Source organism: Phaethon aethereus, assembly GCF_964289735.1.
Source record: "Phaethon aethereus genome assembly, chromosome: 21".
Classification (NCBI taxonomy): Eukaryota; Metazoa; Chordata; class Aves; order Phaethontiformes; family Phaethontidae; genus Phaethon; species Phaethon aethereus.
Window position 1 is genome coordinate 8974124 of NC_138597.1, and position 13972 is coordinate 8988095.

Below are 13972 nucleotides of genomic sequence, written 5' to 3' on the forward strand. Positions count from 1 at the left end.
GGGGTGGTCCCGCTCGCAGCACCCGCGGGAGCTGGGGCCACCCCGGGAGCCGGCAGAGCCGCCCCAGGGCTCCTGCCGCCGAGCAGGCCTGCGCTCCTGGCACGCCAGCGGCCCCCTCGCTCCCGTCGGATCGCATGCTGCCGTCGTGCTAACGAAGGCGCTGCTCCCCCTGCCGCGCCCCTCCCACGCCGTGCCCTTGCTTCCCTCCCTGCGTTGCGGAAAGGCGCTTGCTGCCGGGTGCCCGCTGACGCTGGGGGCCGGGGGTCCTTGGGGCGCGCGCGGGCCGGGGGCTCTTCCGCGAAGGCAGAAGATGAGCGGTTGAAGCGGTGCGGTTCCGTTAGATCTTCCTCTCACCCTGCTCCTCCCGGCTGAGGAAGCGAGCGGGGAAAAAAAGCCGGGAACAATGTCTCCATGGCTGACCGGCAGCAAAAACACGCTTCAAAAAACTCCCCCGGACCAGCAAATACTCTGCTCGCGGGTAGGAGAGAAGGCAACGCGTGATTACGTGCGACGTCCGGAAAGAAAGGAGAGGCTGGTACATGCCGCGGCGGTTTGGGGGGCGTTTCGGGTAACCCGCGGCTCAGGTGCATTGGTCCCGGTGCCGCCTCTGCCTGCTCAGCGCCTGGCAGAGCGCTGATGGCAGGCAGACGGCGACGCAATGTGTTCACCCAGGCGTAGTTTCTGCTTATGCTTTTCAAAAATGTGCTTCCTTTTTCGGGGGCTGTCAGAATCGTTTTACGTCGGAGCACGGGAAGAGAGAAAAATAACTAAAATGCCAGCGTGCTGCGAGAGGCAGGGGCCGTACGGGGCTTTCGCCGGGGCGGCCGCTCGCCGTGTGGGCTGAGCTCCCCCGGCCAGGCAGAGCATCCTCCTGTGTACCGTGGGCTCGGCCGAAAAAATGAAGAGGAGAGAAGGAGGAGTCGGAGGCTGTCGGAGCGAAGGCAGGAATTGCACTTGCCGGGTTGTCTGAGGCTCTCCTTTCAGTATTATTAGAATAAAGCCATCTTTAATTAAACCTTTAAGTGCTTTATAAGGCAAAAGGCTTTATGTGCCGTCTGCTGCTCTTAATGGTGATTTGATGGCTGGTACACAATGAGCTCGGCGGCGCGCTCCGCAGGCAGCGTGCTGGCGAAGGGGCGGTGCAGAGGGGCACCCCCATCCCTGGGGCCGAGGTGGGGGCCGGGTTTGCCGGCCGGGGGTGCTCCCGGGCCGCGGCGAGGGGCTGCGCGGGCACCCAGCATGCCGGCAGCTGGAGCCGAGCTCGCGGCCTGCCCCAGCCCGCGCTCCACTCCCTCCCCGCCGCTGGCCGGGAGCGTGTCGGGAATAAACGATGATAATAGAGACGTTCGCTTCCCCGCTGGGAGGTGACCCTGCCTTCAAAAAGAGGGTGCAGGAGCGGGGGTGCTGGATGCAAGGAGATAGCGGATGTGGAAGGCTTCAAAGGAATTAATTAAAGATAAAATGTGTTTAAAAGAAGACCCTGGGCGGTTGGGATGGAGCCGCCGCTTTGATCCGCCGCGCGAAGGCGCGGGGAGCCGTCGCAGCCGGGGGCCGGAGAGGAGGCGAGGGGGCTGGATGGCGTCTCCCGGGCCCGCGCCCGCCGGTCGCCTTTCCCGGGAGGTTCCCGCAGGACCCTGCGCACGGCCGTGCCCCGGCTGCGCGACAAGGTGGTTTTCCTTAAGGATGGAGGACGATGGCTGGAGCGAGACACGAGCGTGGCTGTCAGCGGAGCTCTCTGGCGCGGGAGAAGGGGCTCTTTCTCCCCAGGACTAGCAGATGCCGCGCGCGCCTTCGCCCACGCGCGTCTAAGCGAGCCGGAACGCCCCTCTGCCGCTCTCAGGAGCCTTTGTGGCTCAGTGATATTTGCTGTAACACCTGAGAAGGTAAGTCCCAGTGTCTTTAGCGTAAGCCTCTAGGATCTTCGTTCTCGGCGAGAATATTTCTCAGCAGCGGCGGCAGGATATTCTCCTCCTTTCATCAGTCTGGCCCGAAACACCAGGATTTTTCCAGGAACCTCGGGTGGTTTGGCTGAAGAGCTGCGTTTCCGCTTGGGACGAGTAATGGTTGGAAAACCAAGGGGCTTTGCCTGCACGAACCCTGCGCTGAAGGCAGGAGGGGTGCTGAGAGGAGCGGGGCCAAGGCGGCTTCCCGGCGCAGCCGCTCGGGCAGCCGATGGGCCGGCTTTGCACCGGAGCAAGGTTTTGCAGGAAGACTCCTGCTGTATCTCCTCCCCTCGTGGGTTTTGTAAATTATTTGTCTTACAAGCTATTAAACGGCAGCAGGGTTCATCGTACGGCAAAGGCTGACGGGTCGCCCCGGGAAGGGCCGTCTGTGGCTGTGATCGCAGTGGAGCGGCCACGCCACGCTCCCGATTGAATTTTTCTGTCCGAAAGCGGCTTTATCGGCCAGATGAGGCTTTCGGGGATGAGCTGCGTTTTCTGGCAGCTGGGGAAGCTGTAACGCCTCTCGAGCCCAGCCGGTTTTCCCCGGCCTATCCGCGACGCTCGGGCGGAGGCGGAGGTGTCCCACGCCCGCGGCGACAGGGGAAGGGGACTCGTGGCAGCGATGCAGGCGGGATGCGAGCCCCGCCAGAAGACCCCGCTTTGGAGAGACCCCCTCCTCGGGCCGAGCGCGGGGCAGGGTGGGGGTAGAGGTGACGGCGCCGGTTCGGCGTGGGCTTCGGTGCTCACCGTGGAAATTGCTTCGAAGGTTATTTTGGCCGGGAGCGATTGGCGCAGGCAGCGATTCCACCTGCGTTCCCATCATTTCCCTCTCTGAAGCCCTTCAGCCGCGCCCGGGAGCCGGTTTGGTTTCAACGCTCGCTCTGGGGGACCGTCTCTCGCCGCCAGACGCGAGGCTTCGGTTGAGGAGCGAGAGGCGCCGGGGCCTGGCCGCGCACGTGGAAATCCGGCTGCGATCAAGCGCTTGCCTCTCCGGCTCCCCCCGCGACGCCGGACGGGCCCTGCCGGCTCCCCGCCACGCGCCGGCAGACGCGGCCCTGGCTTCTTGAGGAGATTCACCCTCCTTTGGCACTTGGACTTGAACTGGGAGTTAGGGGAAGGCTGAGGCAGAGTGGGAGGAAAGGAGCCGGGAAGCGATCCGTGCGGCGTACGTGCGGGAAGGGGCTTCGGCGCCTCGTTGCAGCCCTCCTGGCCGGGGCGTAGCCGGTGTTTGGAGCGGCCGTTCTTCTGCCGCTGACGGTAACTCAAGATGACGCTCTGCAGAGCGCAACGGGGCTGTTTTTTCCGGTTTTAATTTTATGCAGCTTAAAGGCCTTGACGAGGGTCTTCAAAGAGTTGCGGCTCGTAGCTGTTTTTATTGGGAAAATGAAAAATACAGTCTCCCTAACCAGAGCTGTTGAAATAAAGGCCTTGGGGGATAGAGGTTCTCTTTGTTTTTAATTAAGAGCTTACATCTCCTGTTCGCTGCCGTTGCGCACGTCGGCAGGAGCAAGACATTAGTCCCGAATGGATTTTTCTCCTGGAATGAATCCTGTCGACACGGAGCTGTCCGGGAGCCCTTTCAAAAGGTGGCCAGAAAGGCCAAAACTCGGCGCTCTCATCTCGGTGGCCAGTATATGGTCTTTTAAAAAAAAAAACAAAAAACAACCATCCTGGCATCTGCCTGCTTTGAGAAGGTTGGGTTTGGGGAGTTTGGAGTTGCGTTTTGCGGGTCGAAGCGCGGCTGCTGCCCACGCACCCGCAACTGGGGCTGCTGAGGCTGGGTCTCCTGCTGCCGGAGGGGCCGAGAAGTCCCCGACGAGAGCGGAGCGCGCTGGGATGGCGCGGGAGTGGAAAAACCCAGCGATATTTCAGCATTTCCAAGGGTTCAAAGAGCGCCTTTGAAGAGCTTTCCCTCCTGGCAGGCGACACATTAAATTCTGCTGCACTAGCAGAAGCGCAGGGGTTTGGACACACTTTCAATTCCATTAAATACTTCTCCTGTAATTACCCTCGAGTTAAATGGTCACTGCGTCAAATTGACTAGTGAAAGCCTCGTCAGAGGGAGCGGCTCGCAGTCCCCTCGCAGTGGCGAGGCATCGGCAGCCGCCCTGGCCGGCGGCTCGCCGGGTGTCCCTCCCCGGCCCCCATGCCGGCCGCTGCCCTTCCCGCAGCTTGTTTCTTCGCTGGTGATTAACTGCGAGGAAATGACCGCCGGGATCGGAGCTTTGCCGTTCGAGGTGTTTGCCGTGGAGATAAGCAAACGAAACCCTAATTCCCGCTTCCAGGTTCTTGCCTGCAGCCTGCCCTGCGTTTTCGGGGCGCAGGCTTTCGCCGTGAGTTATGTGCTCGGCAGAAGGCTTCCTGCACCGGAGGAGGAGGAGGAGGAGGAGGAGGAGGGTCATTTTGATTTACGAGCTATTGATTTTATCCTCCAGGTCCCTTTCCTCCAGATGGATTGGGCTCCTAGGGCCGCCTGTAAAATAACGCTTTGCTCTTCGCAGCCAGCTCGCTCTCGTCTCGCCTCACCCCCCGAGTGGTGCGCGTCCCTCGCGCGACCTTCCCCTCTCCCAGGCTGCCCCATCCGTTAGCGCCTTCTGCTGCGGATGGGGTATTTCTGTTCGACGTTGCTCCGTACGCTTCTATATATCTCTTTCGAAGGCCTAGAGGAAAGGATCTGGTAGATTTGCAGAGTAAGAGTAAAGACTTTCCTGCAGGGGATATTGCTGTAGGGCTTCCCCGAGGATCGTCCCAGTTACCCATCGGGTCCTTTTCCCTCTTCCCGTTGCTGCTGTGGTTAACGCTGTTGGGAAAAACGTTTCCCGTCCCCATGAAGCCTCCCGGGCTCTGGCACGGAACTGCTATGCGAGACGAAGGACCTTTCTTCTCTGCCGCTGCATGTGGCAACTTGTGTTTGCGATGGAGTCTAAAATTATCCGGCCCTTCTTAAAACCCATGTGTCCCGCTCCCAAGAGCCGCCATCCCTCTCAGTGCTCAGCCACCTGCTATCTGTTCTGCCCGCGTGTTTCCCATTATGTAAGCGCAAGGATTAATTGCACCGTTGGGTTCTCCCGTGTCCCTGCCGCCTCTGCCTCGGCTCCCGTCTTTGCAGAAGGTCTCGTTTCTGACGCCGCTTCTGTTTTCCAAGGGGGCGGGCACTGGGCTTTTCTTTTCTTTTTAGTCTTCCCTTTTATCTTTTTCGGCAGTGCCCCACTGGGAGCTGCTCCAAGATTGCCGTGAAGGATGCGGCCAGGCTGCTGCCGGGATGGGGGTCGCTCCTGACCCGGCGGGCGTGGGAGCGCCAAAGCCGCAGGGCGGGCACGAGCTGGGAGCTGCCGGCTCTGCACCTCGGCTCCCGTCATGACCCAGCTCCCGTCGCGACCTAGCTCCCGTCGCGACCCTCCTCCAGAGCCCCGAAGCCTTTCTCCACGCCTTGCCTGCAGCCGGTGGGGTGCTGGCAGGAGCTGGGAAGCCCTGTCGTGTCTTCCCGGTGAATTCCCTTGGGAAGCAGAAGCCGGAGGCAGAGCAGCCGAGGAGCCAATAATTCGGCTCTGGCTCCCGAGCCGCTGGTGGGAGGGGGCCGATCTCCGCGGCTGCAGGGAGGACAGCTCCGGCAGCCCCTGCAGCTCCGGGCTCGGCGGCTCCCGAGCACTTCTGCCTGCCCAGCTGTCCCAGGGGTGCCGGCTGTCAGTTCGGAGCCCCCCGGCCTGCAGAGCCGTGAAGGCGTTCCGCGAGGCGCCTGCCGGCTCTCCTCCTCGAGGGCGCGACGCCTGGCGGCTGCTCCCCGGCGTCGGCCCCCTCCGGAGCTGGAGCCAGTGAGGAGGAGGTGGGCACCGGCTCCTCCCCGCCCTCTGCCAGCGCCGTCCCCACAGCCTTCGCTTCACCGGACCTGCTCTTTGTCCTGGCGGCTGCTGGTGCCGGCCATCCTCCTCCCCTCCGCGGAGCCTTCTCACAGCCTGTTTGAACCAACTGAAGTGTAATTGGGAGTAAACGGATGAAATGGGTCATTTGCAAAATAGGTGCTTGAGTCGAGGGAGAAAAATAACTCTGCCGCATCCCATCCTGCTGCGCTGGGCTTCGCCGGGGCGCTGGTGAGCAGCCGTCCCTCCGTACATCCCCGGGAGGGAGCCTGCGGCCCGCAGCGCGGGGGAGCAGAGGGAGAACCCCGAAGTGCCGGGGCTCTCGGCATTCTGCTCCTCCCCGTGTCTTGGTGGGCTCTTGCCTTCTGCCGGCTCAGCACTGGGACCGTGCCAGGGTTCGAAGAGCCGGCGTTTCGGAAGGGTTGGCCTTCGGGAAGTCGTCTCTCCTCGGTCCTGCCTCTAGCAGACTCCTTCGCCAGCGACGTCCATGGCGCGGCTGACGTCTGCCGCTGCCGCCTCCTGCTCCCAACCGCGTCCTGTCCTTAAAATCAGTCGCGATCCCTGCTCCTTTCTCCAGCTCTTCTCCCAGATCTCTTCCGTAGCGTGTCTGCTGGCAAAGTGGAATGAGTGCTAGAAGATGGCGGGCGCGTGCTTCCTTCCGGAAGCCCTTCTGCTTTCACTTTGGAGGCGAGTGCTTTTGCTCTGCCAGATGCCAGGTCGTCGCTCCCCTCCCCATTGCACCGGTCTGTCCCGAGCCACTCCCTACCCGGCAGCCTGGTGCCGGTCACTGGCTGCTGCCCACCCTGCCGGCGTGCCGGCGCTGGGAGCGAAGCCTTCCCTGCGCGCGATCGCTACCCGAGCGCTTGGCACCGGGCGTGTTCTGGAGAATCGGACTCGCCGAAGGTGACCTTGGTTTTATTATATTAAATTGCCAAGGCTCGCGTTCCTGAGCGTTTGATTTACACCTGGGCTGCATCCTGGCAGCAAAGTCCCCAGCGCTTCCTGCAAAGGTGTTGCTGCTGGCCCGCCTCATTGCTCAAAATCTGGGATTTTTACGATCCGCGCCTCCTTCGCGGGGCGGCCAGCGGCGAAGCCCGTGTCCAGCAGCCTGGGCAGCACGGTGACGCTGGCAAGGACGGGTTGGTTTTTCTTAATAAATAAAAGAAAGACCAGTTACACTTCAGTTGGTTCAAACAGGCTGTGAGCAAGGGTGCTCGGGCGCGGCGCTGCGGCACGCGTGCCCGTGGGCAGCGGCACGCGCTTGTGCTCCCGCCGGCTGGGCGGCTGCTGCGCTGCGTGCTGGAGGTGGCTGTCGGAAGATGGCTGGCCTCTTGGGAACCACGGGTCTCGGCAGCCTCGTGCAGCTTTTCTCCCGCTCTTGCCCAGGCCAGGCGCATTTTCCATCACGTTTCTGAGGGATTAGGGGTTCTTCGGAGGTGCGTGGAACGCCTGCGCGCCCTGGGAGGCAGCAGCTTTGCCCTGGGAGTCAGGCTAAGCTCGAGCAGCTTTTCTCCCTCGATGGGTGTTGTTGGCGGCGCGGGCGCGCGGGCAGAGACCCGAAAGCGCCGGGGTGCGGGGATGAGCAGGGGGAGACGAGATGACACATTTTGAGGAAGTCCAAACTTTTGTCGGTCGAGAGAAGGCAGCGGAGCAGCAAGCGTGACCTGTGATTTAAAATACCACCGATAAATCCTGGCTCGCCTGATCACCCAGCCCGGTGCTCGGGCCGCTGCTCTCGCGCAAGCCTGCTGTGAGAGCGGGGTGTGCTGTGCCGAAAGCCGGGGAGCCACAGCGTGGCCCCGAGTCCGCCGCTCAGGAGCGTGGGAGAGCCCTGGGCGGTGTTCCCGTGGGAGTGCGGGGATGCTCCGTGCGACGTCCCCGCAGCAGCCGGCCGGGAACCTGTGTGCTCTTGCGTGGGGAGAAGCAGCGATTTCCTCGCCTCGCACACCCGCACGAGCTGGCAGCCCTGCACATGTGTTGCCCAGATACACACGTGTGTGTATGTGTACAAAAAACTGCTTATTTTCCTGCCATGCTAACGCTTATTTATTTATTAAAAACGCCATCCATCAGGAGCTGCAACATCTGTTTGTGAAAAATAGCACATCCTTGGGCTGCAGCCAGGAAAATCATTTCATTACGAAATTGCAACTGTAAAGCAGCACAAAATCACAAACATACTGTACGTTGAGATGCTTTTGTTTCCAAACTGCTCATTAGGAAAGATACACGAGCCAAAATTATACCCTATGTAAGGTGAATTAGGAGAAAATGAGCCCATCCGACCTTCGAAGCGAGCAGCAGCTAGTGCGGTAATTATTATCTCTGGTTAATCCTGCGCCCGCTGCAAGGCTGCGCGCGAGTCTCCCTTTCCGTCCCGGAGGGGATGCGTCCTCACATCTCTTCCGTTCTTCGTGCCTAATTCGGGCTGACAAGGAACATACTTGAGAGGATAGGAAACGAGAAGCCCGGCTTAAAGCTTATTTTATATAAGGCAGGAGGGAGGGTCGGGTGGCCGCTGCCGGGGGCTGCGGACAGCCCCGCGCCGGAAAAGGGCTCGGGGGGAGGCGGCGGCGGGGGGCTCCACGCGTGCCGCCGCTGCCCGGGATCCCCCTTGGCTGCCGTCCCCACTCTCTCTCGTTTCTTTTCTCCGCAGGTTTGGCGGTTCATCAGATAATCACTATTACCGTGTCCCTCATCATGGTCATAGCCGCTCTGATAACAACTCTTGTCTTAAAAAATTGGTAAGGTCCCTCCTGGGTCTGGTCGGCGCGGGGGGGTGGCACGGGGAGGGGACAGGCTGGGGACAGGGTCCCTCTCCAGCTGAAGCCCGCGGCATCCGCTGGGATGGCTTCCAAAAGGCATTGTGGGAGAAAACGCTTGGGTTTTCGTTATAGGGAGGGTGAAGCGCCTGGGTTCACCCGTGCCCCTGCGGGTCCCCCCCTCTCACCGCGCGCTGGGGGGGTTTGGGGACCAGCACGTGGCCGAGTCCCGCATGGGGCGCGTGCGCGTCGCCGCTGCGGGGCCGCCTCGCTGCAGCGTGAGGCCACCTGGCGAGGCCGAAGCCGCGCGTTCGGCCGCAGCGGGAGTCGCGGCGGCGGTGCCGGGGCCTGCCCTGCGCTGGGCAGCATCGCCGCCACCGCCTTGCTCGTGTGGCTTTCCTGCTGCTCCTTAAGACACCAGCCTGGCTCGGCAGCGAGAGTTGCGTTTTCTGACCCTCCCTACGGCTCCGGGGGCTGAAGGGCACCTTCGGAGCCCCTCAGATGCCGCCGGTTTGAAGCGTGCCCCGGCCCCCGGAGCGCTCGCGCGCTCCTCCGGCTTGCTTTGCCCCGTTTTGTTCTCTCAGCATGGCTGGGCGTATGGCAAAATAGGTTAGTTTTTTGCCTTGGGTGCTTGTGACTACCTATTTCCCCGGGGAAACTGGCCTACTTTGAGGTCAGCGTTGCTGGCATAGTGATGCGGCTGCAGCTCGGGGCCGGCGGGAGAGCTGCCGCGCGGCGCCGCTGCGGCGCTCCATGGCGGTTCTCTCCTCCTGCCCGCCCGAGCTCTCCCCGGGTGCTGCAGCAAATCGATTCCTGCCCCCGGGAGGAAATTAGAAAACGGGGTTGATGAAGAAGCCTCTCGCTCCCCGGGGTTAGAGGAGAACCTGTTTGCAGGGCTGCGGGGGCATCGCAGGCTTGGCGGAGCTGTAACGGAGCGTTGCGGCCGGCCGCAAGCGCCGAGGTACGCGCCCCGCAGACGAGCTTGCTTCGCTGGGAGCGGGCCCGCGGGGAGGCATCGGGAGCGCAGCCGGGGCTGCCCGGCTCCGTATCCCAGGCGGGTTTTACTTTACTAAACTTCCCTAGTCGTAGCAGAATTTCAGTGGAAGAGCAGGGAAAACGCTTTTGAAAACGCTTCTGGGGTTTTTCTCTAATAGTGGCCATGAGCAGTACGTGTCATTGTTCCAACCGACCGCAGCTTGGCAGAACAACTCGAGTAACCGAATGCTGAAGCCAAAAAGGGGGGGAAAAAAAAGGAAATAAATACAGCGATCAGCATAGAACAGAAATGGTTTACAACAGGTGAAATTGGGAAATCACCGGAGGATACGTGCTGGCGAGCTCGGTCAGCCGGACGTCTCACAGGCAGAGAAGCAGCACCCCGATGAGTTTGCTCAGCTCTGACACGTGCCAGGCTGCGCTTTGGTTTCTCACGTGTTTTTTTAGGCTGCCTCCGGCGCTGCTGGTGCAGGCGAGGGCCGGCCGCACGCCGGCTGTGGGCTCCTTGGCGGAGCCAACCCGACTGCAGGCGTAGTCCCCGGCCCCAAATGGGCTGCGGTCTCTGCCCCGCATCCCTTGGGCAGGACGGGTGAGCGATGGCCACGTGCCACGCCAGTGTCGTCCTTGTCGCCGCCGCGTCTGCAAGCGTGCTGCGGTGCAGCCGACGGTTATCTTAGCAGCTGTCTCTTTTGGGTGCCTCAGCTGGTGCAGAGCAGGCTGTGCCGCGCTGCTGGCAGACGCTGCTGCTCCCGGGCGTCCCAGCGCCCTGGCCCCGCAGGTCTGGCTCCGCAGGCGGCGCAGGCAGCGCCGGCAGCCCTGGCTCCTGCCAATCTTCCGAAACTCTGGTATTGCGATAGGCACCGTCAGTCCTGTTGGGAAAAAAGTGGCACCTGAATTAAGTCAGCGTCTAGACCCTTAAATGGGACCAGTCGGGGGGGGGTTCCTGCTAGCGGGTGTTCTCCTGGCTTCATGCGTGCTGAACCAAGCGTTGCATGGCCATGAGACCCCCCACCAGCCATGGGGAGCCGGTGGGGTCACCGGGGAGCAGGGCTGCCCCGCCAGCCGTCCCTCGCCGAGGGGGAGCCTGTCTGCTGCGTCAGACCGGTTTCTGGGCTTTTTTACCCCGAGAAGTTAAAGCCTTTTGGTTAAAGCCTTCCCAGATGAAAAGGGTTTCACTTCATTGTTCTCACCTACATCTTTTCACTTACAAAAAGGCTTTTGTCTCCTGCAGGTATAAACGTATGACTTGCTAAGTAATTCCGCTAGTGGTAAAAAGCTTGTCTCTAAAATTTAAATTTGATCCTTAAAAAAAAAAAAAAAAAAAGGCAAGCAAAACGACTGCTTGAGTGTGGCTGATCTTTCCAAAGTGCCTAAATTCTAGTCAGATATTGAGCAATGTATAATTAATGGCCGATAACGCGCGTTCCCCTGCCGAGCGTCAGCGACGCCCGGCGCGTCGTGTCCCTTCTTCTCTCCCCCGCCGCCCCAGCTGCGCGCAGAGCGGGCGCCCACGGCACAACAGCCACCAGCGCAAGCTGGACCAGCAGGAGGAAAGCTGCCAGAACCTGACCGACTTCGCCCCTGCCCGCGTGCCCAGCGCCCTCGACATCTTCACCGCCTACAACGAGACGCTGCAGTGCTCCCACGAGTGCGTCCGGACCCCTGTGCCCGTCTACGCGGAGGAGGCGTTGCGCTCGCCCGGGGATTATAAAACAACCTTCAACGGAAACAGGTGAGGCGGCCGGCCGGCCGGCGCGGTTGCCCTGCGGGTTGGGAGGCGTCATCCCGCTCCAGCACCGGGGTCCCTTGCCCAGGGGAGATGCCCTGGGAGCGCGTGGCGGAGCTGCCTTCCCCCAGCTCCCCGAGCCGCCGCGATGCTCGCCCGCCCCGTAGCTCCGCGTGGGCACGGCCGCTGGACCTCTTGCCCCGCCGATCAGGACGGGCAGTTGGCTCGGCAAGCCCTGGTAGCGTGGGGCACTGCACGTTTTTCAGTGCCCGGCTGCTGCCGCCAGCACAGAAATGCTGCTGGATCCACCTCCCAGCGTTCGTGCCGTCTCCTAAGCGGCATCGAAAGAGCCGCTGGGTTGCGGATCAGCAGGGTGATTAATGGAGGAGCGGGCGGCGAGAGCCAAATGAACCGTTTGTCTGGCGTGGAACACCGACGCGTTAACAAGGGGACTTAGTAGCGCTGGTGCGGTGTCACCACGCGGTACGTGCACGTCCCCCATCAAAGCTAGAGGGAAACTCAGGAGGAGAGTTTTGAGGGAGGAAATGAGCAATTGGTGCTCCACGCAGCCTGGCTGGACCGTGGCATGCGTGCGGGCCACCGCAGCCGACGTCCACTTGCATGAAGGACAGAAGCTTGGAAGCCCACAGCTTCACAGCCATCTTTTTAACCGTCATCTTCTGCGTGCGCATGGGGTTTTGCTGGTTCACCTTTTTCAGGGTTTCCTCCGATCTTGGAAGGCCGAGAATCGACAGGGATTTTCAAACCATTTCGTTGAACGTACGCGCGCGTGGATTTTGGTGGCGGCCCCAGCCAAGGGATGCCCTCGTTCTGGCGGGAAGGGCTTTGTGGCCTTTCTGCTGCCGGGTGATGCTTTCTGGGACCCTGTTGGCCGCGGTGCGCTGCCAGGCAGCCTGGTACAGGCGATGGCACGGCAGAGCCCGCCGGGGACGGCGAGGCGGGCGGGCGGCAGGTCGGAGATGCCCTGCTGCCATTGGGGTCACGGAGCCCCGGGGCAGCGGGCTGCGTTCCGAGGTGCTCGTGCACTCTCGGTGCCGCGGTCCGTCTTTTCCTCCTTTCTCTGCTTTGCGCCGCCCTGGCTTCCGAGGCCAATAATCCCATTCAAAGCATCATTTGAGAGAGGGTTTCCCCCCCCGCCAAAAAAAAAGCGGATTTTTGCAGCAGGCCACCTCGGCTTGCTCCTTGTGTGTTACAATCCAGCACGTGCAAGCCCATTTTTCTGCTCGCTGCAGACCCTCTTCTTCTGACCGGCATCTTATTCCCGTGGCCTTTGTGTCTGAGAAATGGTTTGAAATCTCCTGCTGACTGGCCGACGCCTGTTTGACTTCTGGGGGCAGGGCAGACGCCATCGGGCTGTTTCCTGGTACGTACCGCGCTCCCCCCGCGCCCACGCCGCGCCCATCGTCCCCGACCCGCGAGCAGCCGCTCTCTTCCCTGCCTGGTGCCATCCTCCTGCTCGCGCTGCTTTCGGCATGTCGGACCCGAGCGGGGCAGCTCGCCCGGCCAGGACGGCCAGACACGTCTCCCGCCGTGGCTGGCACCTTGGGTACCAAAAGGGCTTTTCCACGGAGGTGAATTACAGACGGGCACGAACTAAAAGTCAGGGCCTGGGATGAGTGCGGACTTGAGAGCAAAGGGTCCCTGGGGCGGCCTTGAACTTCAGCCCGACCTTGTGGTTCCAGCCCACCTCTAAAACCTCGACAAGCGATAGCAATTTCTGTGCCGTGAAGTGGCCTGATCTGTAATTAACCTCTTGTTGCATGATGGACAGCCCGCCTCGTTCACGGGTCACGCATCCGACCCGCACGCTCCATCAGTACCCGAAAGCTCATTTGATGACGTTTGCTGTCATCGGCGCGTCCGTGCTCCCGCTGCGAGGGTGCCAGGGTCCTCCTCTTCCTCCCCCTCCTCCTCGTCCTCCTCCTCCCGTGCCCCTCCTTGCTCTGTGGGAAGCCGAGCGTGCAAGCCCCTGCGCGCGGTCCCCAGCAGCCGGCTTCACGCCGCAGAGACTGCTGCAACCGAAGGAGTACAACGGCGTTGTGCTGGTTTCAACAGTACGTCGTTTGGGGATGGTTTTCCTTTTTGAGTTGGCTCGGGCCATTTTCACCTCCTTGTACCGCTTTTGAAGGCGGCACGGCCGATAGCGGTGGCAGGAAAAGCCATGAGGGTTCACGGTGTGCCAGTGCACCGTGGGGCAGCGGTGCCCGTTCAGGTGAATTAATTGGTCTGTCCCAAGCCCCTGCTGTAATGAATCATATATTCAGTGTAAATGAAATTTCCAGCCTTCCCTGACTGCAGCTTACTCGGAATAGCCTGTTTAACATTATGCTCAGCTATTGAACACAGAAATATAATTAGATTAGAATGGAAGGGAATAAAAAGTTAACGGTCTCGGCCGTGCTCGGGGCTGGCCGTGTCTGGGCAGGCCAGGCGAGGCGCGCGCCCGCCTGCGCGCCGGAGGGCAGGGAGCCCAAAGCAAAGGGTTCAGCCCTCTGCCCACCGGCGCCTTTGCCCGCGGGGTCCCGCTGGCACGACCCCGCTGCTCAGCCGGGGTGGCTCTGCCCCCCGGGAGCCTCTCCTGGCTGGAGGGGCTTCGCTATGAGATGCAAAAAGGCTCTTACTCCCCATCTGTTAATGTTCTTGCTCTGACTGCTGTCGCGGCCGCCG

General features: G+C 61.5%; 1 protein-coding gene across 1 annotated transcript in view; it reads left to right on the forward strand.

Moving 5' to 3' along the window:
* The window catches only part of AJAP1 (adherens junctions associated protein 1), a gene marked incomplete at its 5' end in the record, with an annotated part of 29912 nt that extends 16989 nt beyond the window's left edge, over nucleotides 1–12923 (forward strand). Inside the window, 3 exons of the mRNA XM_082009405.1 lie at nucleotides 8457–8544; nucleotides 11048–11290; nucleotides 12538–12923. Coding sequence (XP_081865531.1) covers nucleotides 8457–8544; nucleotides 11048–11290; nucleotides 12538–12610 — 404 coding nt within the window. The 3' untranslated portion in view covers nucleotides 12611–12923. The remainder of the gene's footprint in view (nucleotides 1–8456; nucleotides 8545–11047; nucleotides 11291–12537) is intronic.
* Between the last annotated feature and the right edge of the window lie 1049 nt (nucleotides 12924–13972).